Here is a 26,714-nt window from a genome sequence, read left to right on the forward strand (position 1 = left end):
GCTAAGCTGCCGGCATCCCATGATGGGCACTCATATGTCCACCAACTGCTTTCCAGGTACTGTCATAAGACAGCATCACGGAAGCAAGCACAGGCGATATGCACTAGAGGACATAAGTATTTCAGAGGAAGGAGAGATCATTGAGCTTCAATGACAGGATCCGGCCTGGGCTTTGAAGAACTGTAATAGCGCGGTAGGCAGTGAAGAGAAGAAGACATTACCTGCAAAATATGGAGAGGCAGTGTGAGCAAAGGCATGCAAAACATGCTGGGGACAAAGACTAGGCCATTCTGGCTGAAGCAGAAGTATTTTTATAGGATAATAATAGTGCATAATGTTTGGGAGGGTGGATTGGAATTAATTTTAAATCAAAAAAATTCTATACAAGGTGATGATGCAAATATTTCTATCAAAAAAACTCTTCAATATCATCACTATCATCTCTCCACAGTACAAAATATTTTTGAATATTTTCTAGATGTAATTTGGACCTGTGGATTAGGGAGTTCTCACTGAGAGTACATTTTGGGAACCATATGTTCTTAGATAAAATTACTGGATAATCATGACTAAGGTTGTCTCACATTGGGTGGCTCAGAGGTAAAGAATCTGCCTGCCAGTACAAGAGACAGGGGTTCCAAACCTGGGTAGGGAAGATCCCCTGGAGAAGAAACCTACTTCCTTCTGGAAACTCACTCCAGGATTCTTGCCTGGGAAATCCCATGGACAAAAGAGCGTGGTGGGCTACAGTCCATGGGCTCAAAAAGTGTCAAACATGACTGAGTGATTGAGCACACATGACTAAGATCATTTCAAAGAACAGGTGTGGGTAGAATGTTCATAAAGTAGCATCTAATAAGATGAAAGTTCCTTAGGGACTGATTGTACAAATTATACAAGACTAATTCTACAAAGGAAAAATATTTAAGAACAACTGATACCTTCCAAGGATTTTTAGTGTTTCAGTTCAGTTCAGTTCAGTTCAGTTGCTCAGTCATGTCTGACTCTTTGCGACCCCATGAATCACAGCACGCCAGGCCTCCCTGTCCATCACCAACTCCCGGAGTTCACTCAGATTCACATCCATTGAGTCAGTGATGCCATCCAGCCATCTCATCCTTGGTCATCCCCTTCTCCTCCTGCCCCCAATCCCTCCCAGCATCAGAATCTTTTCCAATGAGTCAACTCTTCGCATGAGGTGGCCAAAGTACTGGAGTTTCAGCTTTAGCATCATTCCTTCCAAAGAAATCCCAGGGTTGATCTCCTTCAGAAAGGATTGGTTGGATCTCCTTGCAGTCCAAGGGACTCTCAAGAGTCTTCTCCAACACCACAGTTCAAAAGCATCAATTCTTTGGCATTCAGTCTTCTTCACAGTCCAACTCTCACATCCATACATGACCACAGGAAAAACCATAGCCTTGACTAGACGGACCTTAGTCGGCAAAGTAATGTCTCTGCTTCTGACTATGCTATCTAGGTTGGTCATGACTTTTCTTCCAAGGAGTAAGTGTCTTTTAATTTCATGGCTGCAGTCACCATCTGCAGTGATTTTGGAGCCCCCCAAAATAAAGTCTGATGCTGTTTCCACTCTTCCCCATCTATTTCCCATGAAGTGATGGGACCGGATGCCATGATCTTCATTTTCTGAATGTTGAGCTCACTTTCCAATAAATACATGCTTTGATGCCAGGCATGAAATGTCCACAGCATAAAAACCTAATCATAATGTTTAAATGGATGCTTATCAGCCCTGAGAACTGCCAAAAAACCTATCAAGCTTGTACTTTTCATGGTGATGGTCTCTACCACCCCATTAGGAAACATGATGTTTGTCCTTATTAAGCAAGAGGAGGTGGTGAGGGGGAAGTGCAGGTTAGAGGTTCATGAGTGGTTGTTTGTAGGGGAGGTGATCTGTTGACTTACTGATTAGCTATATACACATCTGGATTACATGCTCTCTGCTTGGAAGATATCCTTTGTGATGACCTGGTTGTCAGATGCTATAAAAGGCAAATCCAGGCTCTGCAAGACCAGTACTGACAGCAACCATGGCAAAACTTATTCTCCTCACAGGTGAGTCCGTAATTGGAGATGGAGCCTTATTCTTCCCTGATTTCTTTCCCTCTCTGGATCTGAAAGGCATGAAGTAGTCTTCACACATAGCTCTACATTTTTCTATTCTTCTTTCATCATTTCAAATTTCCAAGGGAATCCTGACATGCACAAATATATCTGTTTCTAATTCTCTTCTCAATTGACTATGGCAGCCATTTCCGTCTTCTTTGAGGCCATGAGTACAGTCCTGAAAGAAAGGCTAGTTTTCTTCCAGTGCTTGTCTTACTCTGCCATCTCTTGTTGGGTTGTTTCCTTTCCTCTATCCATCTTCCTATGCCAACTCATTTTAATTGGTATTATTTTTATTTACATGCTTGTGTTTTTGGTCTGTCTTTTTCAGAGAAGGAAATCAGTAGGGACTGAGATACAGTTATGCAAGTTGTCTTTTTTTCTACTGTTTTCAGGATTATTCCTCTTTTTATCCCTTACTGTTCTACTATGCTGCTGATATATTATAAAAATATCAGAAATTCAATCATTTAAATGGGTAGATTCAGTACATTGTTTAGAGCCAAGTAGTACCCACAGCTTATTAGTTGCTCTAGAGCTGAGATTTACAAACTTTTTATAGCTTCAGCTTTTCCAGATGATATCTCCAACTCAATTTATAAAACAATCAGATCAAAAGTGCTCTGGTAGAAGCCAGGGAGTGCCATCTGGAGTCTTGCCTCACAGTTTCTAGTTCTTGTCTTCTGCTGTAAGTGTTCTTAAAGTTGGTTTAAATAAATTCCAAGGCTCTCAGAGATACTGAGTTCACTGATTTAGAGGATGCTTTGTGTGTGAAGGCTGTATTCATCCGAGTTAAGGACAGTGAAGCATGGATGGGTGTGTAGTCACTAAGAGTATATTTTGGATAGTTTCAGTAAGTAGATCTTCCATAGATAGTAGACTTCCAACTCCTCATTCCATAACATTTGTTACTGACATGGAAGTGGAAGAATAGGGAGCCATGCTCATTTTTGACTAAGAGAAAGGAAGCGAAGCTTCATTGTTTGTTGTTGTTTAGTTGCTAAGTTGTATCCTACCCTTTTGCAACTCCATGGACTGTAGCCCACCACACTGCTCGGTTCTTGGGATTTCCCAGGCAAGAATACTGGAGAGGGTTGCTATGCTTTCCTCTAGGGGATCTTTCCAACCCAGGGATCAAACCTGTGTCACATGCACTGGCAGGCAAATTCTTTACTATTGAGCCACCAGGGAATCCCTTTGCCTTCCTTGAAAAGCCTACTATTTGGCATAACCCCTGAGTGCCACTTGGGTTGTAAACATCTATGACCCATAGCATAGTACCTAAGGCCTCAGAATTATATTTGGCAAGATATAGACAACTGGTTCAGAATTCATGTTGTTTCTTTCTTTCTAGGTCTGGCCTTTCTGCTGAATGTTCAGCTAGGTAAGTCATGGACTCTGTATTTTATCCTTGACATAATGTTTCCTCTACCATAATCCTCCAAACTCTGTAAATTATACAAAATGCAATTTTTGTCTGCTTAATGTATTAAATGCTATTTTTTAATATCCCAATATTACTTAAAATATATATATATATATACCAAGAGATAAGCTGTACTAGGGAAAGAAAGCTACTGTCTTCTTCACAAACAGATGGGTTTGATGTATTGGCTGCTACTGCTATCCTCTTCAGCATGATAACCTGAGAGTTATACATTGGTATTCACTGGGCTTCATAGGAGGACTCCTGGGCATCTTTTCTTAAGTGGTTCTCCGGCTTAGCCGAGATCACAAAGTGAATCTGTCAAAGTTGAAAATAACCAGCCTCAAGTCAGTGACTGGTTCCCACATTAGAAGCTTTGAACTGATTTGTGAAGGCATTCCTACTAACCAACCCTGCACAGAGAAGAGGCATCTGAGGGAAATGGAGGCAAACAGAGGCAAAGCTAACACTTTTCATGCATTGCAGTAGTACGTAACTCAGGCCATTGTTCTTACTTCTCACTATCCTCAGGTTCTGCCTACCAGCTAGTATGCTACTTCTCTAACTGGGCCCAGTACCGTCCAGGCCTGGGAAGCTTCAAGCCTGACAACATCGACCCCTGCCTCTGCACTCACCTGATCTATGCCTTCGCTGGGATGAGTAACAGTGAGATCACCACCATTGAATGGAATGATGTGGCTCTCTACAGTTCTTTCAACGACCTGAAAAAAATGTAAGAGAAAGCAGAGATATCTGAGTTAGTATCTCCCAGGCCAATACTTCCCAGACATTAATTAATGTACAAACAAGTCATTCTTAAAATGCAGTTCAGGTTCAGTGAGTCTCAGGTGGAAACTAAGACACTGTATTTATAACAAGCTTCCCAGTAATGTCGATGCTTCTTGTCCAGGAATCGAACTTCAAGTATTGAGTCTATACATAACATAAAACATTGCCTGCTTTAGCTAGTATTTAAAAACTAGTTCTGTTTCTTCCTTCCTTTCTCTATCAATATATTTTTTAATTGTTCCTTTCAAGGCAGGTTTTATTTTTCTTTTTTAATTGGAGGATAATTACTTTACAATATTGTGGTGGTTTTTGCCTGACATTCACATGAACCAGCCATGGGTGCACATCTGTTCCACATCCTTACCCTCCCTTCCACCTCTCTCCCCATCCCATCCTTCTGGGTCATTCCAGTGCATCAGCCCTGAGCACCCTGTCTCATGCATTGAACCTGGACTGGCAATCTATTTCACATATGATCATATACATGTTTCAATACTATTCTTTCAAATCATCCCACCCTCACCCTCTTCCACAGAGTCCAAAAGTCTGTTCTTTACATCTGTGTCTCTTTTGCTGTCTCGCATATAGGGTCATCATTACCATCTTTCTAAATTCCATATATATGTATTAATATACTGTATTGGTGTTTTTCTTTCTGACTTGCTTCACTCTGTATAACAGGCTTCAGTTTCATCCACCTCATTAGAACTGATTCAAATGCATTTTTTAATAGCTGAGTAATATTCCATTGTGTATATGTATCACAGCTTTCTTATCCATTCATCTGCCGATGAACATCTAGGTTGCTTTCATGTCCTGGCTATTGTAAACAGTGCTGTGATGAACACTGGGGTACATGTCTCTTTCAGTTCTGTTTTCCTCAGTGTATATGCCTAGCAGTGGGATGGCTGAGTCATATGGGAGCTCTATTTCCAGTTTTTTAAGGAATCTCCACACTGCTTTCCATAGTGACTGTAGTAATTTGCATTTCCACATGTAAGAGGGTTCCTTTTTCTCTGCAGCCTCTCCAGCATTTATTGTTTGTAGATTTTTTTATAGCAGCCATTCTGACTGGCATAAGATGGTACCTCATTGTGGTTTTGATTTGCATTTCTCTGATAATGAGTGATGTCGAGCATCTTTTCATGTGTTTGTTAGCCATCTGTGTGTCTTCTTTGGAGAAATGTCTATTTAGTTCTTTGGCCCACTTTTTGATTGGGTCACTTATTTTTCTGGAATTGAGCTGCAGGTGTTGCTTGTATATTTTTGAGATTAATTGTCAGTTGCTTCATTTGCTATTATTTTTTCCCATGCTGAAGGCTGTCTTCTCACCTTGCTTATAGTTTCCTTCGTTGTGCAAAAGCTTGTAAGTTTAATTAGGTCCCATTTGTTTATTTTTGCTTTTATTTCCATTACTTTTGGAGGTGGGTCATAAAGGATCCTGCTATGATTTATGTCAAAGAGTGTTTTGCCTACGTTTTCCTCTAGGAGTTTTATAGTTTCTGGTCTTACATTTAGATTCTTAATCCATTTTGAGTTTATTTTTGTGTATAGTGTTTAAAAGCACTCCAGTTTCATTCTTTTACAAGTGGTTGAGCAGTTTTCCCAGCACCACTTGTTAAAGAGACTGTCTTTTCTCCATTGAATATTCTGGTCTCCTTTGTCAAAGATAAAGTGTCCATAGGTGTGTGGATTTATCTCTGGGCTCTATTTTGTTCCACTGATCTATATTTCTGTCTTTGTGCCAGTACCATACTGTTTTGATGACTGGTTGCTTTGTAGTATACCCTGAAGTCAGGTAGGTTGATTTCTCCAGTTCCATTCTTCTTTGTCAAGATTGCTTTGGCTATTTGAGGTTTTTTGTGTTTCCATACATATTGTGAAATTATTTGTTCTAGTTCTCTGAAAAATACTGTTGGTAGCTTGATAGGGATTGCATTGAATCTATAGGTTGCTTTGGGTGGTATACTCATTTTCACTATATTGATTCTTCTGATCCATGAACACGGTATATTTCTCCATCTATTAGTGTCATCTTTGATTTCTTTCATGAGTGTTTTATAGTTTTCTATGTATAGGTCTTTTGTTTCTTTAGGTAGATTCATTCCTAAGTATTTTATTCTTTTCGTTGCAATGGTGAATGGAATTGTTTCTTTAATTTCTCTTTCTGTTTTCTCATTGTTAGTGTATAGGAATGCAAGGGACTTCTGAGTGTTAATTTTATATCCTGCAACTTTACTATATTCATTGATTAGCTCTAGTAATTTTATGGTGGAGTCTTCAGGGTTTTCTATGTAGAGGATCATGTCATCTGCAAACAGCGAGAGTTTTACATCTTCTTTTCCAATCTGGATTCCTTTTATTTCCTTTTTGTCTCTGATTGCTATGGCTAATACTTCCAAAACTATGTTGAATAGTAGTGGTGAGAGTGGGCATCCTTGTTTTGTTCCTGACTTTAGGGGAAATGCTTTCAATTTTTCACCATTTATGATAATGTTTGCTATAGGTTTATCATATATGGCTTTTATTATGTTGAGGTATGTCCCTTCTATGCCTGCTTTCTGGAGGGTTTTTATCATAAATGGATGTTGAATTTTGTCAAAGGTTTTTTCTATTTCCATTTTGGAACTTTCTCTAGTTCCATTTTATAAAGTTATACTTTTCTAAGAATTTGTCCATTTCTTCGAAGTTGTCCATTTTATTAGCATCTATTGAGATAGTCATGGATTTTATCTTTCAATTTGTTAATATGGTGTATCACATTGATTGATTTGCGAATATTGAAGAATCCTTGCATCTCTGGGATAAAGTCCACTTGGTCATGATGGATGATCTTTTTATGATGTTGCTGGATTCTGTTTGCTAGAATTTTGTTGAGGACTTTTGCATCTACGTTCATCAGTGATATTGGTCTGTAGTTTTCTGTTTTGTGGCATCTTTGTCTGGTTTTGATATTAGGGTGATGGTGGCCTCATAGAATGAGTTTGGAAATTTACCTTCCTCTGCAATTTTCTGGAAAAGTTTGAGTAGGATAGGTGTTCAGTTCAGTTCAGTTCAGTCACTCAGTCATGTCCAACTCTTTGTGACCCCATGAATCACAGCACACCAGGCCTCCCTGTCCATCACCAACTCCCAGAGTTCACTCAGACTCATGTCCATCGAGTCAGTGATGCCATCCAGCCATCTCATCCTTGGTCGTCCCCTTTCCCTCCTGCCCCCAATCCCTCCCAGCATCAGAGTCCTTTCCAATGAGTCAACTCTCTGCATGAGGTGGCCAGAGTACTGGAGTTTCAGCTTCAGCATCATTTCTTCCAAAGAAATCCCAGGGCTGGTCTCCTTCAGAATGGACTGGTTGGATCTCCTTGCAGTCCAAGGGACTCTCAAGAGTCTTCTCCAACACCACAATTCAAGAGCATCAACTCTTCGGCACTCAGCTTTCTTCACAGTCCAACTCTCACATCCATACATGACTGCTGGAAATTTAGCTCTTCTCTAAATTTTTGGTAGAATTCAGCTGTGAAGCCGTCTGGTCCTGGGGTTTTGTTTGCTGGAAGATTTCTGATTATAGTTTTGATTTCCATGCTTGTGATGGGCCTGTCAAGATTTTCTATTTCTTCCTAGTTCTGTTTTGGAAAGTTATACTTTTCTAAGAATTTGTCCATTTCTTCCAAGTTGTCCATTTTATTGGCATATAGTTGCTGATAGTAGTCTCTTATGATCCTTTGTATTTCTGTGTTGTCTGTTGTGATTTCTCCATTTTCATTTCTAATTTTGTTTTTGTTTGATTCTTCTCCCTTTGTTTCTTGCTGAGTCTGGCTAATGGTCTGTCTATTTTATTTATCTTCTCAAATAACCAGCTTTTAGCTTTGTTGATTTTGGCTATAGTCTCCTTTGCTTCTTTTGCATTTATTTCTGCCCTTATTTTTAGAATTTCTTTCCTTCTACTAACGCTGGGGCACTTCATTTCTTCTTTTTCTAGTTGCTTTAGGTGTAGAGTTAGGTTATTTATTTGATTTATCTCCTGTTTCTTGAGGTACATTTGTACTGCTATGAAACTTCCCCTTAGCATTGCTTTTACTGAATCCCATCGGTTTGGGGTTGTTGTGTCTTCATTTTCATTCTTTTCTATGCATATTTTTTTTAATTTCTTCTGTGATTTGTTGGTTATTCAGAAGTGTGTTGTTTAGCTCCCATGTGTTTGTATTTTTAACAGCTTGTTTCCTGTTGACATCTAGTCTTACTGCATTGTAATCGGAAAAGATGCTTGAGATGATTTCATTTTTTTTTAATTTACCAAGGCTGGATTTATGGCCCAGGATGTGATCTATCCTGGAGAAGGTTCCATGTGCACTTGAGAAAAAGGTGAAATTCATTGTTTTAGGGTGGAATGTCCTATAGATATCAATTAGGTCTAACTGGTCCATTGTATAATTTAAAGTTTGTGTTTCCTTGCTAATTTTCTGTTTAGTTGATTTATCCATTGGTGTGAGTGAGGTATTAAAGTCTCCCACTATTATTGTGTTGCTGTTAATTTCACCTTTCATACTTACTAGCATTTGCCTTACATACTGCAGTGCTCCTCTGTTGGGTGCATATATATTTATAATTGTTATATCTTCTTCGTGGCTTGATCCTTTGATCATTATGTAGTGTCCTTCTTTGTCTCTTTCCACGGCCTTTATTTCAAAGTCTATTTTATCTGGTATGAGTATTGCTACTCCTGCTTTCTTTTGGTTTCTATTTTCATGAAATATCTTTTTCCAGCCCTTCACTTTCAGTCTATATGTATCCCTAGGTTTGAGGTGGGCCTCTTGTAGACAGCATATATAAGTAAAGTTTCTCAGTCGTGTCTGACTCTTTGTGACCCCATGGACTATAGCCTACCAGGCTCCTCTGTCCATGGGATTCTCCAGGAAAGAGTACTGTAGTGGGTTGCCATTTCCTTCTCCAGGGGATCTTCCCAACCCAGGTATCAAACCTGGGTCTCCAGCATTGCAGACAGACACTTTACCATCTGAGCCACCAGGGAAGCCCCAGACAGAATATATAGTGGTCTTGCTTTTGTATCCATTCAGCCAGTCTTTGTCTTTTGGTTGGGGCATTCAACCCTTTTACATTTTAGGTAATTATTGATAAATATGATCCCAATGCCATTTACTTTGTTGTTTGGGGTTCGAGTTTATACCCGCTTTCTGTGTTTCCTGTCTAGAGAAGATCCTTTAGCATTTGTTAAAGGGCTGGTTTGGTGGTGCTGAATTCTCTGAACTTTTTCTTGTCTGTAAATCTTTTGATTTCTCCTTCATATTTGAATGAGATCCTTGCTGGATACAGTAATCTGGGTTGTAGGTTTTTTTCTTTCATCACTTTAAGTATGTCCTGCCATTCCCTTCTGGCCTGAAGAGTTTCCATTGAAAGATCAGCTGTTATCCTTATGCGAATCCCCTTGTGTGTTATTTGTTGTTTTTCCCTTGCTGTTGTTAATATTTGTTCTTTGTGTTTGATCTTTGTTAATTTGATTAATATGTGTCTTGGGGTGTTGCAATTTGGGTTTATCCTCTTTGGGAATCTCTGAGTTTCTTGGACTTGGGTGGCTATTTCCTTCCCCATCTTAGGGAAGTTTTCAACTATTATCTCCTCAAGTATTTTCTCAAGGCCTTTCTTTTTGTCTTCTTATGGGACTCCTATGATTTGAATGTTGGGGCTTTTAACATTGTCCCACAAGTCTCTGAGGTTGTCCTCATTTCTTTTAATTCTTTTTTCTTCTCTGCTTCATTTATTTCCACCATTCTATCTTCCACCTCACTTATCCCATCTTCTGCCTCAGTTATTCTACTGTTGGGTTCCCTCCAGAGTGCTTTTGATTTCAGTTATTGCATTATTCATTAAGACTGACTCTTTTTTAATTTCATCTAGGTCCTTGTTAAACTATTCTTGCATCTTCTCAATTCTTGTCTCCAGACTGTTTATGTGTAACTCCATTTTGTTTTCCAGATTTTGGGTCATTTTTTACTACCACTATTCTGAATTCTTTTTCAGGTAGACTCCCTATCTCCTCTTCTGTTTGGTTTGGTGGGCTTTTATCATGTTCCTTTACCTGCTGAATATTTCTCTGCCTTTTCATCTTGTTTAGGTTGCTGTGTTTGGGGTAGCATTTCTGTATGCTGGGAGTTTGTGGTTCCTCTTTATTGTGGAGGGTCCTCCCTGTGGGTGGAGTTGAACGAGTGGCTTGTCAAGGTTTCCTGGTTAGGGAAGCTTGTGTCGGTGTTCTGGTGGGTGGAGTTGGATCTCTTCTCTCTGGAGTGCAATGAAGTGTCCAGTAGTTAGTTTTGAGTTGTCTATGGGTTTGGTGTGACTTTTGGCCACCTGTATTTTTGTGCTCAGGTTTATCTTCCTGCATTGTTGGAGAATTAGCTTTAAATGTCTTGCTCTGGAACTTGTTGGCTCTTGGTTGGTGCTTGGTTTCAGTATACGTATGGAGGTTTTTGGATGAGCTCTTATTGAATAATGTTCCCTGGAGTCAGGAGTTTTCTGGTGTTCTCACGTTTTGGATTTACGTCTCCTGCCTCTAGCTTATTCTTACAGCAGTCTCAAGACTTCTCCATCCACACAGCACTGATGATAAAACATCTAGGTTTTTGGTGAAAAGATTCTCCACAGTGAGGGACACCCCACGAGGTTCACAGAGTTACATGGAGAAAAGAAGAGGGAGGAGGTGACCAGAAGGAGAAGAGGGGGAATCAAAAGGAGAGAGAGAAATCTAGCCAGTAATCAAATCCTTATTTTTTCTCCACAAACTGGAACACTCAGAGAGTTTCACAGAGTTCCATAGAGAAGAGAAGAGGGAGGAAGGAGATAGAGGTGACCAGGAGGAGAGAAGAGGGAGTCAAAAGGAGAAAGACCAATCTAGCCTGTGATCAGTTCCCTAAGTGTTCTCCACAGCCTGGATCACCCAAAGAGATTCACAGAGTTAAGTAGAGATTAGAAGAGGGAGGGAGGAGATAGAGGTGACCTGGGGGAGAAAAAGGAGAGTCAAAAGGGGAGAGAGCAATCAAGCCAGTAATCACACTCCTAAGTAAAAATGGGTACTGAAAACTGGAATCTTAAAGGTACAGAATTGATAACAAATACCCAAAAGCAAAGATTAAAAATCTAGAGTAGAGGTTAGATTCTCAGAAATACAATATTTAAAAAAAAATCACAAAAGTTATTTAAAAAATATGAAATTTGCTTTTAAAATAGAATTTTTTTGCAAGGTAATAGTAAGTTTTAAAAATAAGAATTAAAGAAGTGATAAAGAACTTAAAATTTTTTAAAAAATTTTAATTAAAATATGATAATAGTAAAATATATCTAGGAATTTCTCTGGAGCTGTTGAGGGCAGTAGGGGTCAGTTCAGTTTCAGATAGTTCCTTGTTCCAGCTTATACTTCTTCTCAATGTCTATAGGTCCCTTCCAATGTAGCCAGTGCTAACTACAGGGTTTTAATCTGTTGCACCTGTCACTTCCAAAGTGGTTCCTTCTTTGTTTATTTTGGCTTCCTCTGCAGGACTCTTCAGTATCTAACTTCCGCCCTGACACAAGGTGGCGAAGGTGGTCATTTATTAGGCTCACTTTTTCATTGTGCTGCAGGAGGGAGGAGCACCACAAACAAATATCATTGGCATGTGTGGGGAGTGTTCACAGTGTCTGGGCCACACTGGGTTTTTCCCCGCCCACCGTGTGTGTGCTTTCCCGGTCTACACTGCTCAGCCTCCAAGTTGCTCTGCAAGGGAACTCTCAAAGGCAGGCCCTGGGTTCTATGCACTTCCCAGGTCTAAGCCACCCAGGTTCAGGTTCTCAGGTACTCCACAAAGATACAGACTTGGTTGGGCCTGCGTTTTGTGCCCTTCCCAGGTCCGAGCAGCTCAGGTGACCAGGTGCTTGGCGAGCTCAGTCTCCCCAGGTGGGGCCGGGTGTCTTATCACCTCCTCTGTCCCAGTCACTCGGTTTCCTGGTGTGCAGCGGGAGCGCTGTCCCAGGTGTGCCATGTGTCTCCTCTGGGGAGCTGATCTCTGGCTGTGACCCTCCTGGTGGACGTCAACCATCCAGGATCCCAGGAAGACTTGGCTAACAACTGGAAGCCTGCTCTCAGTTTGGTAGAGGATGCCATCTCTGGGGTGGAGATTGCCCCTTTCCAGCTCTGGCTGTCACCCACCTGCCTCCCTGCCTCCAGCGGGGGATGGACCGGTCCACTGCCAGCTGGCTCTCCTCTGGTATTCGTTCAGTCCTTTGTTCTGTGAGTGGGCCTGCAGAGCTTTAGGTTAGAGCCTTTCACCAGAAAGTTCTCTTTCCTCCTTTTTTTTCCCCCTCTTTCTGGTTATCCCACAGTTTGGGTTGCTATCTCACGTTAGCTCCCTCAGATTGCCCTCAGGGCATTCAAGCCTGGTCCTTAACCTAAGCAATGCAGCCTGCACCTCCCTGCTCAGCCCCTGCTTGCTGGTGGTGGATGCTAGCATCTGGGCTACTTCTCTGCTGGGAGTTGTAGTTAGGCACGTAACCTGTGGGTTTTGTTTATTTGTTTTTTCCTCCCAGTTATGTTGCCCTCTGAGATTCCAAAACTCCCCACAGACCTGATGGTGAGAGGGTTTCCTGGTGTTTGGAAACTTCTCCTCTTTTAAGACTCCCTTTCCAGGACGGCTCTCCATCCCTAACTCTTTTGTCTCTCTCTTTATTTTTTATATTTGTCCTACCTCCTTTTGAAGACAATGGGCTGCCTTTCTGGGTGCCTGGTGTCCTCTGCCAGCGTCAGAAGTTGTTTTGTGGTATTTGCTCCGTGTTCAAATGATCTTTTGATGAATTTGTGGAGGAGAAAGTGGTCTCCCCGTCCTATTCCTCTACCATCTTCTCAATATCTTTTTTATAACCTAGGAAACTGCAAACCATCTTAATTATTTGAATCAGAGAGCAGGAAGCAGAGGACACTGAAGATTAGACATAGCAGAGGTCAGGAAATCAGAAGAGTTTACTGTATTTTAATAGAGTTCTACTTTGGGGGAAAATGAAACAAAACAATCAAGAAAATCTTGGTATCTTTAAATTTCTAATTTGTTTGGTTAGTTACATCTAGGAGAAGTAAGGCTATGGGCTGTTGCAAACATCAGTAGTGGCAGTATCTAGAATGTAGCTACTAGAATTTGAGTTATGTGTGTGTGCATGCTAAGCCAATTCAGTCATGTCCCACTGTTTGCAACCATATGGACTATAGCCCACCAGGCTTCTCTGTCCATGGGATTCTCCAGGCAAGAATACTGGAGTGGGTTGCCATGCTCTCCTCCAGGGAATCTTTCCCACCCAGGGATTGAACCCACATTCCTTACATCTCCTGCATAGGCGGGCAGAATTTTTACCACTAGCACTGTCTAGGAAGCCCAAGCCCTTTCAGAGTAGTATTTCTTAAACTGTGATTTATTATTGATCTTGCATCAAAATCACATATGAGGCTGTTGATAAAAATCTCAGTCCCTTATGCAACTGAATCACAGTCTTTGAGAAAGGGGCTAAACACCTGAAATTTCAATGTTATCCTTCAACTCTGGCCCTTGTACTCTATTCTTATCTAAGCTGAGGCTTGAGAACCACTAGTCCAGAAAATGTTCATGATTCTAAGCCAATTGATTCATATTCATTGTCACACAGTCTGAGAAAGTAATTATGTCCAAGCAACATTTACCATTTCAGCTGATAGGATAGAATGTAAGAATTGCCAGTACAATCCTATTTTTAAAAAACCTAGTCCTGTGGAACAAGAACTCATAAATGAAGGTCTTAAAGAGCTTAACCATGAAGTGAGGGAGAATTTTACAAGACACTTACTTGCTGCAGTTTAGCCCAGGAGTACTGGAAGCAACTTCAGATGAAAATGGGCTTCCAACTTTAGGCCCGAGAAACAGAGAAGGAAGAGGAACTTTGAGAGTTTGAAGCAGGGATAGCTGCAGAAAAGAACTTCCAGGACAAGATCCAGGAGGATCCTGCTCACCCATCAAGTGCTGCCCTCAATCCCACATGAAGGCTTTGCCCTAATAGTATTAGTCACTCAATCGTGTCTGACTCTTTGTGACCCGCCCTGGACTGTAGCCTTCCAGGCTCTTCTGTCCATGGGATTCTCCTTGCAAAAATACTGGAGTATGTTGCCATTTCCTCCTCTAGTGGATCTTCCCAACTCAGAGATCAAACCCAGGTCCCCCACATTGCAGGCAGATTCTTTACCTTCTGAGCCACCAGGGAAGCTCTGTAGTTTCATAAGTATCAACCTATTTTTTTTCTCAGTTTTTTACTATAATATTTTAAACTATAGTATGCTTATATGTCTCTTTTATATGCTAAGTTGCTTCCGTCATGCCCAGCTCTTTGCGACCATCTGGACTGTAGCCTGCCAGGCTCCTCTCTCCATTGAATGCTCCAGGCAAGAATACAGGAGTGGGTTTCCATTCTCTTTTCCAGGAGATCTTCTCTACCCAGGGATCAGATCTGCTTCTCTTATGTCTCCTGCATTGGCAGAAAGATACTTTACCACTAGTGCCACCTGGGAAGCCCATGTTCCTTTTAACTCATGGATAAACTGTTCTTTTATTCTAAAGGGGAAAAAAGCAGTCCTCTAATTTAGATTTCGCTAAAGAACTCTGTGCATTCATAATGATAACACAAATAATTTTTATAAAGAAAGTGTTCTGTAGTGATGGGAAATTGTTCTACAGAATATCTTATCAAGACAACATTAACATTTATAATCAAGCCTGTTACAAAGCATTATTATTTTAAATTGAGGGATTCATGGATTTTGAAGTTTTTCTTTTCTCTACCTTGTTTTGCAGGAACAGCCAGCTGAAAATTCTCCTGGCTATTGGAGGCTGGAACTTTGGAACTGCCCCGTAAGTCCTCTATGAGAGAGTTAGATGTTCATTTAATTTGCTATGGATAACAGGTTAGCCCAGTGTGACCTATGTCCCTTCAGATTTCATAACCTGCTGCTGCTGCTAAGTTGCTTCAGTCGTGTCCGATTCTGTGTGACCCCATAGACAGCAACCCACCAGGCTCCTCTGTTCCTGGGATTCTCCAGGCAAGAATACTGGAGTGGGTTGCCATTTCCTTCTCCAATGCATGCATGCATGCTAAGTCGCTTCAGTCATGTCTGACTCTGTGCAACCCTATGGATAGCAGCCCACCAGGCTCCTCTGTCCACAGGATTCTCTAGGCAAGAATATTGGAGTGGGTTGCCATTTCCTTATCCAGATTTCATAACCTAAGATGGAGTATCAAGGATGTACATTAAACAAATATGCTACTTAAATAAATTACTATACCAGAATCTCAGTACTAAATAGAACACAATTTATTGTATATGTTTACATTTAGATGGATATTCCAGGACTCCATTCACAGAGATTCAGTGACTGAGACTTCAAAACAATCTCTTCTTAAAGTATTTCAGAAGTACAATGCCTGAGAAGAGCGTTATAGCACTTTTCTCCATTTACCTTCTGGAAGAAAGGAAGAGAAAGTCATGAAAATAAAGAGACTCTTTTAAGGGCATACGAACTTCAGAGACTATTTAGAGAGACAACACAGTGAGCCAAGGTAAACAGGTGTTCAAAGCAACAGGTCCAATTTGGGAGAAAAATCAGAGTTGGGTGGATAACAAAGTAAAGAGAACGTTGAGGTACCATGGCTGGCAGAGTAATTATATAAAGAAGTACAGGAGAAAACCAGCAATATACTTTTATCTGGGCTTTGGGGCCTAGTGAAAAGTTTTGGGGCAAAAATATAGGAGTTTGACTTTACAACAAGACGTTGTGGCCACCAAGGCCTCACTGCCTTCTTTGAATCTCCCTCAGTTTCACTGCTATGGTTGCCACTCCAGAGAACCGCAAAACTTTCATTTCTTCAGTCATCAAATTCCTGCACCAGTATGGATTTGATGGGCTGGATTTTGATTGGGAGTACCCTGGCTCTCGTGGAAGCCCATCTCAGGACAAGCATCTCTTCACTGTCTTGGTGCAGGTGAGGAGGAAGGTGGCACCGTTGAGCCCAAGAAAATTCAAAGAGAAATATTTGTAAGGAGAATCTGGTGTTCCAGAATGAAGTAAACTGAAGTTTCAACTTATTGGATCTTTGCATCACAAAGATTCTTGGATATCATGCTTATATTCAACAGCATTTGATAACAACATTACATGTGTTATGTGCCAGGCACAATTTTATAAGCTGTTTTTAAAGTCATAACCCATTTCATCTTCATATGTACCCTATGATAAAGATACTATAAGTATCATAACCTTGAGAAAGCTAAAATATAAAGCTAAATGAAAGCTAAAATATAAAGAGTTTAGGTAACCTAACATCAAACAACTAATAGGTATCATAACTACCCATGTAGTCTGGGTACTACATGGATACTAATGAGTACTAATTTTTTGAAGGATTCTTAAGGAATCTAGACATATGGAAAAACTCATATTTTAGAAGGATTACTCTGACTTTAACCATGGAGGATGAATTAGAAGGAGGTACAGAGGCAGAGAGAGAGAGTTAGGAGGCCATTACAATAGCTCAAGCCAGAAATGCTGAGGATCTGAACAAAAATCCTAACAGTGAGGACAGAAAGAAGAAGTATATAAGAGATAATAGGAGGGTAGAATCAATAGGATTTGGAGACCAATTGGAAGTGGGAAAAGAGAGAACTTCCAGTTTTCTGTCCTTAAGAATTGATTTGACTGTGGTCCTCTTAACTAAGATAGTAAATACAGGAAGAAGGTAGATCTGAAACAAGAAGAAAAACTCATTAATTTGTCTTTGAAAACGATGAGTGAGAGGAATTTGTAGGGCGTCATAAGAATGTCCAATAGACACTGGATGAATAGATATTGGATGAATATCTGGTGTTCAGGTCAAGAACTTGATTTGATATATCGTATTGACATCATCAACAAACTTAAATAGTTAAGAGATCACCGAGGAAAAATGAATGGAGTAAGAAAAGCAAGGATGGCTTTTAGATTTCAGTTCAGTTCAGTTGCTCAGTTGTGTCTGACTCTTTGTGACCCCATGAACCACAGCACACCAGGCCTCCCTGTCCATCACCAACCGCCGGAGTCTACCCAAACCCATGTCCATTGAGTCGATGATGCCATCCAACCATCTCATCCTCTGTCGTCCCCTTCTCCTCCTGCCCCCAATCCCTCCCAGCATCAGAGTCTTTTCCAATGAGTCTGTTCTTCACATCAGGCAGCAAAGTATTGGAGTTTCAGCTTCAGCATCAGTCCTTCCAATGAACACTCAGGACTTATCTCCTTTAGGATGGACTGGTTGGATCTCCTTGCAGTCCAAGGGACTCTCAAGAGTCTTCTCCAACACCACAGTTCAAAAGCATCAATTCTTTGGTGCTCAGCTTTCTTTATAGTTTATCTCTCACATCCATACATAACTACTGGAAAAACCATAGCCTTGACTAGATGGACCTTTGTTGACAAAGAAATGTCTCTGCTTTTTAATATGCTGTCTAGGTTGGTCATAACTCTCCTTCCAAGGAGTAAGCATCTTTTAATTTCATGGCTGCAGTCACCATCTGCAGTGATTTTGGAGCCCCCCAAAATAAAGTCTGACACTGTTTCCCCATCTATTTGCCATGAAGTGATGGGACCAGATGCCATGATCTTCGTTTTCTGAATGTTGAGCTTTAAGCCAACTTCTTCACTCTCCTCTTTCACTTTCATCAAGAGGCTTTTTAGTTCTTCTTCACTTTCTGCCGTAAGGGTGGTGTCACCTGCATATCTGAGGTTGTTGATATTTCTCCCGGCAATCTTGATTCCAGCTTGTGCTTCCTCCAGCCCAGCGTTTCTCATGATGTACTCTGCATATAAGTTAAATAAGTAGGGTGACAATATACAACCTTGACATACTCCTTTTCCTATTTGGAACCAGTCTGTTGTTCCATGTCCAGTTCTGACTGTTGCTCCCTGACCTGCATACAGGTTTCTCAAGAGGCAGGTCAAGTGTTCTGGTATTCCCATCTCCTTAAGAATTTTCCACGGTTTATTGTGATCCACACAGTCAAAGGCTTTGGCATAGTCAATAAAGCAGAAATAGATGTTTCTCTTAAACTCTCTTGCTTTTTTGATGATCCAGCAGATGTTGGCAATTTGATCTCTGGTTCCTCTGCTTTTTCTGAAACCAGCTTGAACATCTGGAATTTCACGGTTCACATATTACTGGAGCCTGGCTTGGAGAATTTTGAGCATTACTTTACTAGCGTGTGAGATGAGTGCAATTGTGTGGTAGTTTGAGCATTCTTTGGCATTGCCTTTCTTTGGGATTGGAATGAAAACTGACCTATTCCAGTCCTGTGGCCACTGCTGAGTTTTCCAAACTTGCTGACATATTGAGTGTAGCACTTTTATAGCATCATCTTTCAGGATTTGAAATAGCTCCACTGGAATTCCATCACCTCCACTAACTTTGTTTGTACTGGTGTTTCCTAAGGCCCACTTGACTTCACATTCCAGGATGTCTGGCTCTAAGTGAGTGTGAGTGATCACACCATCGTGATTATCTGGGTCATGAAGATCTTTTCTTGTACAGTTCTTCTGTGTATTCTTTCCACCTCTTCTTAATATCTTCTGCTTTTCTTAGGTCCCTACCATTTCTGTCTTTTATTGAGCCCATCTTTGCATGAAATGTTCCCTTGGTATCTCTAATTTTCTTGAAGAGATCTCTAGTCTTTCCTATTCTATTGTTTTCCTCTATTTCTGTGCATTGATCACTGAGGAAAGCTTTCATAGATTTACCCTTCCCCAAGATAGAGATTTTTCCTATACCATCTGTTATACCATATTTTCTGCCAGTATCCAAAATTTCAATATTAAGTAATTCATTGGTTGAAAAATCAATCCACTTACTTGTTGAGCAGCTCTAGTGATCAAAAAGAACATCTATATTCTTAGTCAAGACATACTTCCAGTCACAATTAATAACTTCCAATCATTGGTTCTAGTCTATTCACTGAACTAACAAAGAATAAAGCTTCTCCCTTTGGCAATATATTGGTTGGTCCAATATTTGAAGACAGCTATAATATCTTGTTAATAATTTTTCTTCTTCTAGTTAAATAGCATAGTTCATTTAACAAGTATACATATGACAATTTTTAGACACATTCTTCACTGGAGCACACTCTGGTACACCCTAATAATGCAGTTATGAAAACTGAATTCAGTACTCAGGATGAGATTAGAGTCACACAAAATAAAGGTGGATTAACCTCTAGCATTGAATGGGAACCTATCACCTGGCTGTTAACCGCTTCCTCATTGACCAATTGAACATTTCACTTGTTGGGATGTCAGTCCAATAAAGTAGCTCATTTACTGGACAAAGGGAAGCAAATTTATGTACTGCTAAAACCTGGATATAAATTATTACAGCAACTATAACTTCATAGTGCAGTGATATGAGTAGAGCTCTGAATCATCATCTGGGACCTGGGTTTTAGTCATGACCTGGCTACCAACTTGCTGTGAGACTTTTGTGAAATTATCTAACTTATACACATATTAGTTATACAATTAATACCATCAATCCTGTCTACTTTATAGGAGTATTGAGAAACAAAACGCTGGACTGGAAGAAACACAAGCTGGAATCAAGATTGCCAAGAGAAATATCAATAACCTCAGATATGCAGATGACACCACCCTTATGGCAGAAAGTGAAGAAAAAGTTGGCCTAAAGCTCAACATTCAGTAAACTAAGATCATGGCATCTGGTTCCATCACTTCATAGGAAATAGATGGGGAAACAGTAGAAACAGTGTCAGACTTTATTTTGGGGGGCTCCAAAATCACTGCAGATGATGATTGCAGCCATGAAATTAAGAGACGCTTACTCCTTGGAAGGAAAGTTATGACCAATCTAGACAGCATATTAAAAAGCAGAGACTTGACTTTGCCAACAAAGGTCCATCTAGTCAAGGCTATGGTTTTTCCAGTAGTCATGTATGGATGTGAGAGTTGGACTGTGAAGAAAGCTGAGTGCTGAAGAATTGATGCTTTTGAACTGTGGTGTTGGAGAAGACTCTTGAGAGTCCCTTGGACTGCAAGGAGATCCAACCAGTCCATTCTGAAGGAGATCAGCCCTGGGTGTTCTTTGGAAGGAATGATGCTAAAGCTGAAACTCCAGTACTTTGGCCACCTCATGTGAAGAGCTGACTCACTGGAAAACACTCTGATGCTGGGAGGGATTGGGGGCAGGAGGAGAAGGGGACGAGAGAGGATGAGATGGCTGGATGGCATCACTGACTTGATGGACGTGAGTCTGAGTGAACTCCCGGAGTTGGTGATGGACAGGGAGGCCTGGCCTGCTGTGATTCATGGGGTCGCAAAGAGTCGGACACGACTGAGCAACTGAACTGAACTGACTGAGAAACAAAAGTAAGATAAAATATGTGAAAGCATTTTGAAAAAGTAAAGCATTATATAAATATAAATTTATTAATAGTTAAGGAGTTGAAATCAGTTTCATAGATGCTGTACTATACTTGATTATTCTATAGGAAACACGTGAAGCTTTTGAACAGGAAGCCAAGCAAACCAAAAAGCCCAGGCTGCTGGTCACCGCTGCAGTAGCTGCTGGCATCTCCAATATCCAGGCTGGCTATGAGATTCCCCAGCTATCCCAGTGAGTGACTCACCTTATCCTCAAACCTCCTGTAGGCATCACTCTTGCAAGGTAGATTTGTGCTTTGTCTTGCTACCCAGGGACTTTGTTCAGGGTGTTTTGGAAGTGGTATCTTTTGCTCGTTTAAGTGTGGGACATAACTACTGTTGTTATTTAGTCACTAAGTCATGTCCAACCCTCTTGGGACCCTATGGACTGTAGCCCACCAGGCTCCTAGGTCCATGGGAATTCCCAGGCAAGAATACTGGAGTGAGTTTCCTTTTCCATCTCTAGGGGATCTTTCCTACCACGTTCAGAACCTGTGTCTCCTGCATTGGCAGGTGGATTCTTAATCACTGATTCTTTACTGTTGAGCTACCAGGAATGCCCATGTAAGTGTGGGAAATAGCCATGGGAAATGCTTTACAACCCTTTATTCTACCTCAGGTACCTGGACTTCATCCATGTCATGACCTATGACTTCCATGGCTCCTGGGAAGGCTACACTGGAGAGAACAGCCCTCTCTACAAATACCCAACTGACACTGGCAGTAATGCTTACCTCAATGTGGTGAGTCTCCACACAGATGCAGACCAGAGATGTTGTAAGTTACATGCAGATTCAGGAACAAAACAAACATAAATTCTGCAAAAGTCTCATTTGGATAACTCTCCTAAGTGACCGATTTTATCTCATTTACTGTAGGCTCAGAAGGTAAAGCGTCTGCCTACGATGTGGGAGACCCGGGTTTGATTCCTGGGTTGGGAAGATCCCCTGGAGAAGGAAATGGCAATCCAGTCCAGCACTCTTGCCTTGAAAATCCCATGGACAGAGGAGCCTGATAGGCTACAGTCCATGGGGTCGCAAACAGTCGGACACGACTGAGCAACTTCACTTTCACTGTAACCTCACCAAAGTAGTTTTGAAAAAGTACAAACTAATCTATGTCATGAGCATCATTAAATTTTACCTGTTAGGTCAGTGGACTAGCATAACTAAGCGTGGGGTCTTCAGCTGTGTAGGCCTCTAACTCACCTGCTACCTTTTTAGGAATACGCCATGCACTACTGGAAGAGCAATGGGGCCCCGGTGGAGAAGCTCATCGTTGGATTCCCTGCCTACGGACACAATTTCATCCTAAGAGACGCTTCCAACAATGGCATTGGTGCCCCAACTTCTGGCGCTGGTCCTGCCGGGCCCTACACCAGGGAGGCTGGGTTCTGGGCCTACTACGAGGTAGGTAGGCTGGGCTGTACAACTGGAATTCTAGGAATGCCGTGTCTTGTGCTGCACAATAGCCTTAGGGCTAGAACCTGCAAGAAGCTTGAATGTTCATTCTGTCCACTATTTACCTATTTTAACACAAATATTACTCCAAATGCTTCAGATGTATAAGTAACCTATTCATTTACCTAATCCAGTATGAAGATTAATAGTGTGCAGTATCCCTTCAAACTACAATTGTTGTTCTTTGTTGTTTAGTCACTAAGTCATGTCTGACTCTTTTGCAACTCCATGGACTGTAGCCTGCAAGGCTCCTCTATCCATGGGATTCTCCAGGCAAGAAAACTGGAGTGGGTTGCCATTTCCTTCTCCAGGGGATCTTCTCAACTCAGGGGTTGAACCCATATCTCCTGCATTGCAGGTGAATTCTTGAGCCACCAGGAAAGTCCATTCAAACAACAGACTGCATACTTAAGGTCATTTATATTAACACACAAGGGAATTAAGTAACTATCTCCCATACTGATGTGGGTTCCCAAAATCAAGCACTAAGAATAAGGCTAACATCTGAGTATTTCAAAAACAACTTGTTGCTATTTACTGCAGATAAAAGGTCATAATTAGAAACCTGTGGAAAACCCCAATTGGAGACATGACAGGAAAAAAAAAAATCAAAGAGGAAGGTGTATGTTTTATTTTTCATGGGAGTCATATTTAAAGGATTTGAATCTCTTGACTTTTTAAAGATCTGCACCTTCCTGAGAGAAGGAGCCACTGCGGGATGGGATGACTCTCAGAACGTGCCCTATGCCTACAAGGGCACTGAGTGGGTTGGTTATGACAATGTTAACAGCTTCAGAATCAAGGTAAGGTCAGCCCCTCCAATGTGCTTTCAGCTCAGCCCAGAGTCTCAAGAAATAAAATGACTCCTGGTGTCCTCGATCCTTAAATAGGCTCAGTGGCTTAAGGAGAACAAGTTTGGAGGTGCCATGGTCTGGGCCATTGACCTGGATGATTTCACAGGCACTTTCTGCAACCAGGGCAAGTTCCCCCTGATAAACACCTTGAAGGATGCTCTTGGCCTGAAGAGTGCAGGTAAGTGACAGTAGGGGAATGTCCAGGGTGTATAGATGCTCCTTTTCCAACTCAAGACAGCCTAACATCTTCCCACACCCTTTGCCCCCAGGCATCTCCTCAATGTTGGCGCCTGGCTGAGAGAGGCACTTACATTCTTTCCTCATTAGAAATTGTATGCTCTAATGAGAAACCAGGTCTGCTGGGAGGGTTTTCCAGGTCTGCTAAGAGTTAAAGGTGTGGAAAAACCTCAAGAAATGAGGCTGACCTTCAATATTAGCATTTACTTTTCTATGAACCCCTTATTAAAAGTCTCCTTCAGCCTGCCTGAGGAGACTGAATAACAAACCCTAAGCAGTACCTGGTTGGGTTTAGGGTTTAGTCATTAAGTTGTGTCCAACTCTTGGGACCCCATGGACTGAGTGTAGCCTGCCAGGCTCCTCTGTCCATGGAATTCTCCAGGCAAGAATATTGGAGTGAGTTGTCATTTCCTTCTCCAGAGGATCATCCTGATCTAGGAATAGAACCCAGGTCTCCTGCATTGCAGGCAGATTCTTTAATGACTGAGCTAAGAGGGAAGCTCATATTGACGTATTTCTAAATCTATAATTCAGGGGAAGTACCCATTCTCTAAATTTTATCCAGATTTTCTGTTAGAGATTATCTGCTCACCACTTAAACCCAAATCCTAGAAAAGCATTTTGCATATACTGGATGCTCAGTAAAATTTTTTAGAAATAATTTTAGCAGTATAAGAGAGAACTTCTAAAATTTAAAACCAGGCTGGCTTAAAATTAGAGTTGCTCTTAATTCCTAAGTATGGAGTTACCTTGTGAGCTTCTCAGGTGACAGGACCCAGAGAGAACAGCAACCCATCTCCAGACCTCACCTCAGGTCTGCTAGTTCTTCACCTCTAGGTGAATCTGGGAGCCTCTGCCAGGTCTGCTCTTTGTGCTGTTTCAGCCTGTAACGCCTCCACTCAACCCAGTGAGCCCAACAGCAGTCCTGGAAATGGAAGTGGGAGTGGAAATGAGAGCAGCAGCTCTGAGAGTAGAGGGTACTGTGCTGGCAAAGCCGATGGCCTCTACCCAGTGGCGGATAACAGAAATGCCTTCTGGAACTGCGCAAATGGAATCACATATGAGCAGAATTGCCCACCCGGGCTTGTCTTTGACACTAGCTGTCACTGCTGCAACTGGGCATAAAACTGACCTGTGTCTCCATTTCCTAGGGTACAAGTCTCCTTTGCCTAGCACACCTTGTTCCTACCTAAAGTTCTGCAATAAAATGCATCAATTAAAACATGAGTGTCCTTGGCTTTAAGTGATTTGGCTGGAGACCTTTCTAGATGTGAAAATATAGGCTGTGCATGGGCTTGGAGTGGCAGAAGAGTGTGTGTGAGGAAGTCATGGCACCAACAACCTCACAAGTCTTTTATTTGCTTAGGTTGATCTTTATGAAGGTTGAAAGCTGTCAGAAGGAAATTTATGCATGTTTGGTGTTGGCAGGGGGTGAAGTCATGAAGAAGATAGGTCTCTAGTTTGGCGAGTGTCCTTGGTAGGGAGCCAAAGTGATTCTGGGAGTCTTAGGGGCACAGGCCTCTTGACTTGCTCAAGGAGCAGAAGGCCAGGGCATTCTCTCTATGCCTGCTGAAGTCCTGGAGCTGGTCCAACCCTCTGAATTGTCAGCATTGGGAAGGTCTGTGCAGTGGACTCCTCTGGGGATGTCTGCTTTTCTCAGGAGTGAAAGAAGAGGTCCCTTCCTTGAAACCATATATAGTGGTCACTTGCGGCTATAATTGTACTGCATCACATCGTCCCCTGGCTTGGCTGATTGATGGGATAGACATCAGACTCACAAGGGCTAATCAGATTATTACCCCTTGGAATCTACAGCAGAGAACAAGGCTGCCAGGGTCTGAGAGTGGCTTTGCCCTATAATATGTAAGTTCAGGCTCTGCAGAGAGAAGCTAAGGAGAAGGGAAAGTTGCTGCGGATGCAGACCAAGGAGATTAAGGGGAGAGGGGGGGAGGGTGGAGATGGTTATGGAGAAAAGCCACGATGAGAGATGGAGAGAACATTTATTGATGGCTTTCCAACTCTTGATTCTAAACATTCCTGAGGCCTAGAGAGATTTCTGCCTTTGGGTTCTGTGAAACACCTCTATAACTGTATAATAAATTTCTCTTTGCTACACATGCTGACTTGTTTATTTCTTCATTTGCAACTAAAAGGATCCTAATTTATGGCAGAAAGTGAGGAGGAACTAAAAAGCCTCTTGATGAAAGTGAAAGAGGAGAGTGAAAAAGTTGGCGTAAAGCTCAGCATTCAGTAAACTGAGATCATGGCATCTGGTCCCATCACTTCATGGGAAATAGATGGGGAAACAGTAGAAACAGTGTCAGACTTTATTTTGGGGGGCTCCAAAATCACTGCAGATGATGATTGCAGCCATGAAATTAAAAGAATCTTACTCCTTGGAAGGAAAGTTATGACCAACCTAGACAGCATATTAAAAAGCAGAGACTTTACTTTGCCAACAAAGGTCCATCTAGTCAAGGCTATGGTTTTTCCAGTAGTCATGTATGGATGTGAGAGTTGGACTATAAAGAAAGCTGAGCACTGAAGAATTGATGCGTTTGAACTGTGGTGTTGGAGAAGACTCTTGAGAGTCCCTTGGACTGCAAGGAGATCCAATCAGTCCAATCTAAAGGAGATCAGCCCTGGGTGTTCTTTGGAAGGAATGGTGCTAAAGCTGAAACTCCAGTACTTTGGCCACCTCATGCGAAGAGCTGACTTGTTGGAATCTCTCTGATCCTGGGAGGGATTGAGGGCAGGAGGAAAAGGGGATGACAGAGGATAAGATGGCTGGATGGCATCACTGATTTGATGGACGTGAGTCTGAGTGAACTCCCGGAGTTGGTGATGGACAGGGAGGCCTGGCGTGCTGTGATTCATGGGGTCACAAAGAGTCGGACACGACTGAGCAACTGAACTGAACTAGTAAAATAAGAATATAATGGTTCCTATTTTCTGGCATACTTGCCGAAAGTCAAACTCTGTTCTAAGTGTTTTACATGTATTTTATTATTTAATTCTCCCAACAACTTAGTGAGGAAGACAAGGTAACATTAATCCAAAACTGAATAACCCACCCAACATCTCAGTTCTCATTAATTGCAGAGCCAGATTCAAAAGAAGTCACAGTCCTAACTATTATGTTTCACTGCTTCCTTTGACACAGACCTCAGTGTTCTCAAGGCATAAGGCAGTACTGGTGTTAATGATGAGGTGCCTGCAGCTTTCTGGTAATGAGTATTCATTTATCAGTCTACAACGATTCTTTATTATTATGTACCAGATAATGTTCTAGGTACTAAAGACACAGTGG

General features: G+C 41.5%; 1 protein-coding gene across 2 annotated transcripts; it reads left to right on the plus strand.

Annotated features, from left to right (window-relative positions):
• Positions 1 to 2,032: 2,032 nt before the first annotated feature.
• On the plus strand, positions 2,033 to 24,626 carry CHIA (chitinase acidic). Of its 2 annotated transcripts, XM_004002314.6 has the most exons (11): positions 2,033 to 2,073; positions 3,479 to 3,508; positions 4,082 to 4,283; positions 15,190 to 15,246; positions 16,210 to 16,375; positions 20,922 to 21,046; positions 21,473 to 21,596; positions 22,077 to 22,262; positions 22,997 to 23,116; positions 23,204 to 23,345; positions 24,288 to 24,626. In XM_004002314.6, the coding sequence occupies exons 1-11, from the start codon at positions 2,049 to 2,051 to the stop codon at positions 24,527 to 24,529; spliced, it is 1,419 nt and encodes a 472-aa protein (XP_004002363.3). In that variant the 5' UTR covers positions 2,033 to 2,048; the 3' UTR covers positions 24,530 to 24,626. The 2 variants fall into 2 exon arrangements, with proteins under 2 accessions (XP_004002363.3, XP_042108223.1); XM_042252289.2 differs by lacking the exons at positions 2,033 to 2,073; positions 3,479 to 3,508; positions 4,082 to 4,283; positions 15,190 to 15,246 and adding an exon at positions 15,833 to 15,952.
• The last annotated feature ends 2,088 nt before the right edge of the window (positions 24,627 to 26,714 follow it).

This window comes from Ovis aries, chromosome 1 (genome assembly GCF_016772045.2).
Source record: "Ovis aries strain OAR_USU_Benz2616 breed Rambouillet chromosome 1, ARS-UI_Ramb_v3.0, whole genome shotgun sequence".
Classification (NCBI taxonomy): Eukaryota; Metazoa; Chordata; class Mammalia; order Artiodactyla; family Bovidae; genus Ovis; species Ovis aries.

Bases quoted from the DNA above. Each gene is read 5' to 3' on its own strand.
- CHIA (XM_004002314.6), top strand. From the start codon at position 2,049: ATGGCAAAACTTATTCTCCTCACAG. The intron at 3,509-4,081 runs GTAAGTCATGGA...CACTATCCTCAG, and splicing joins TCTGCTGAATGTTCAGCTAG to GTTCTGCCTACCAGCTAGTA. The intron at 15,247-16,209 runs GTAAGTCCTCTA...AATCTCCCTCAG, and splicing joins TGGAACTTTGGAACTGCCCC to TTTCACTGCTATGGTTGCCA.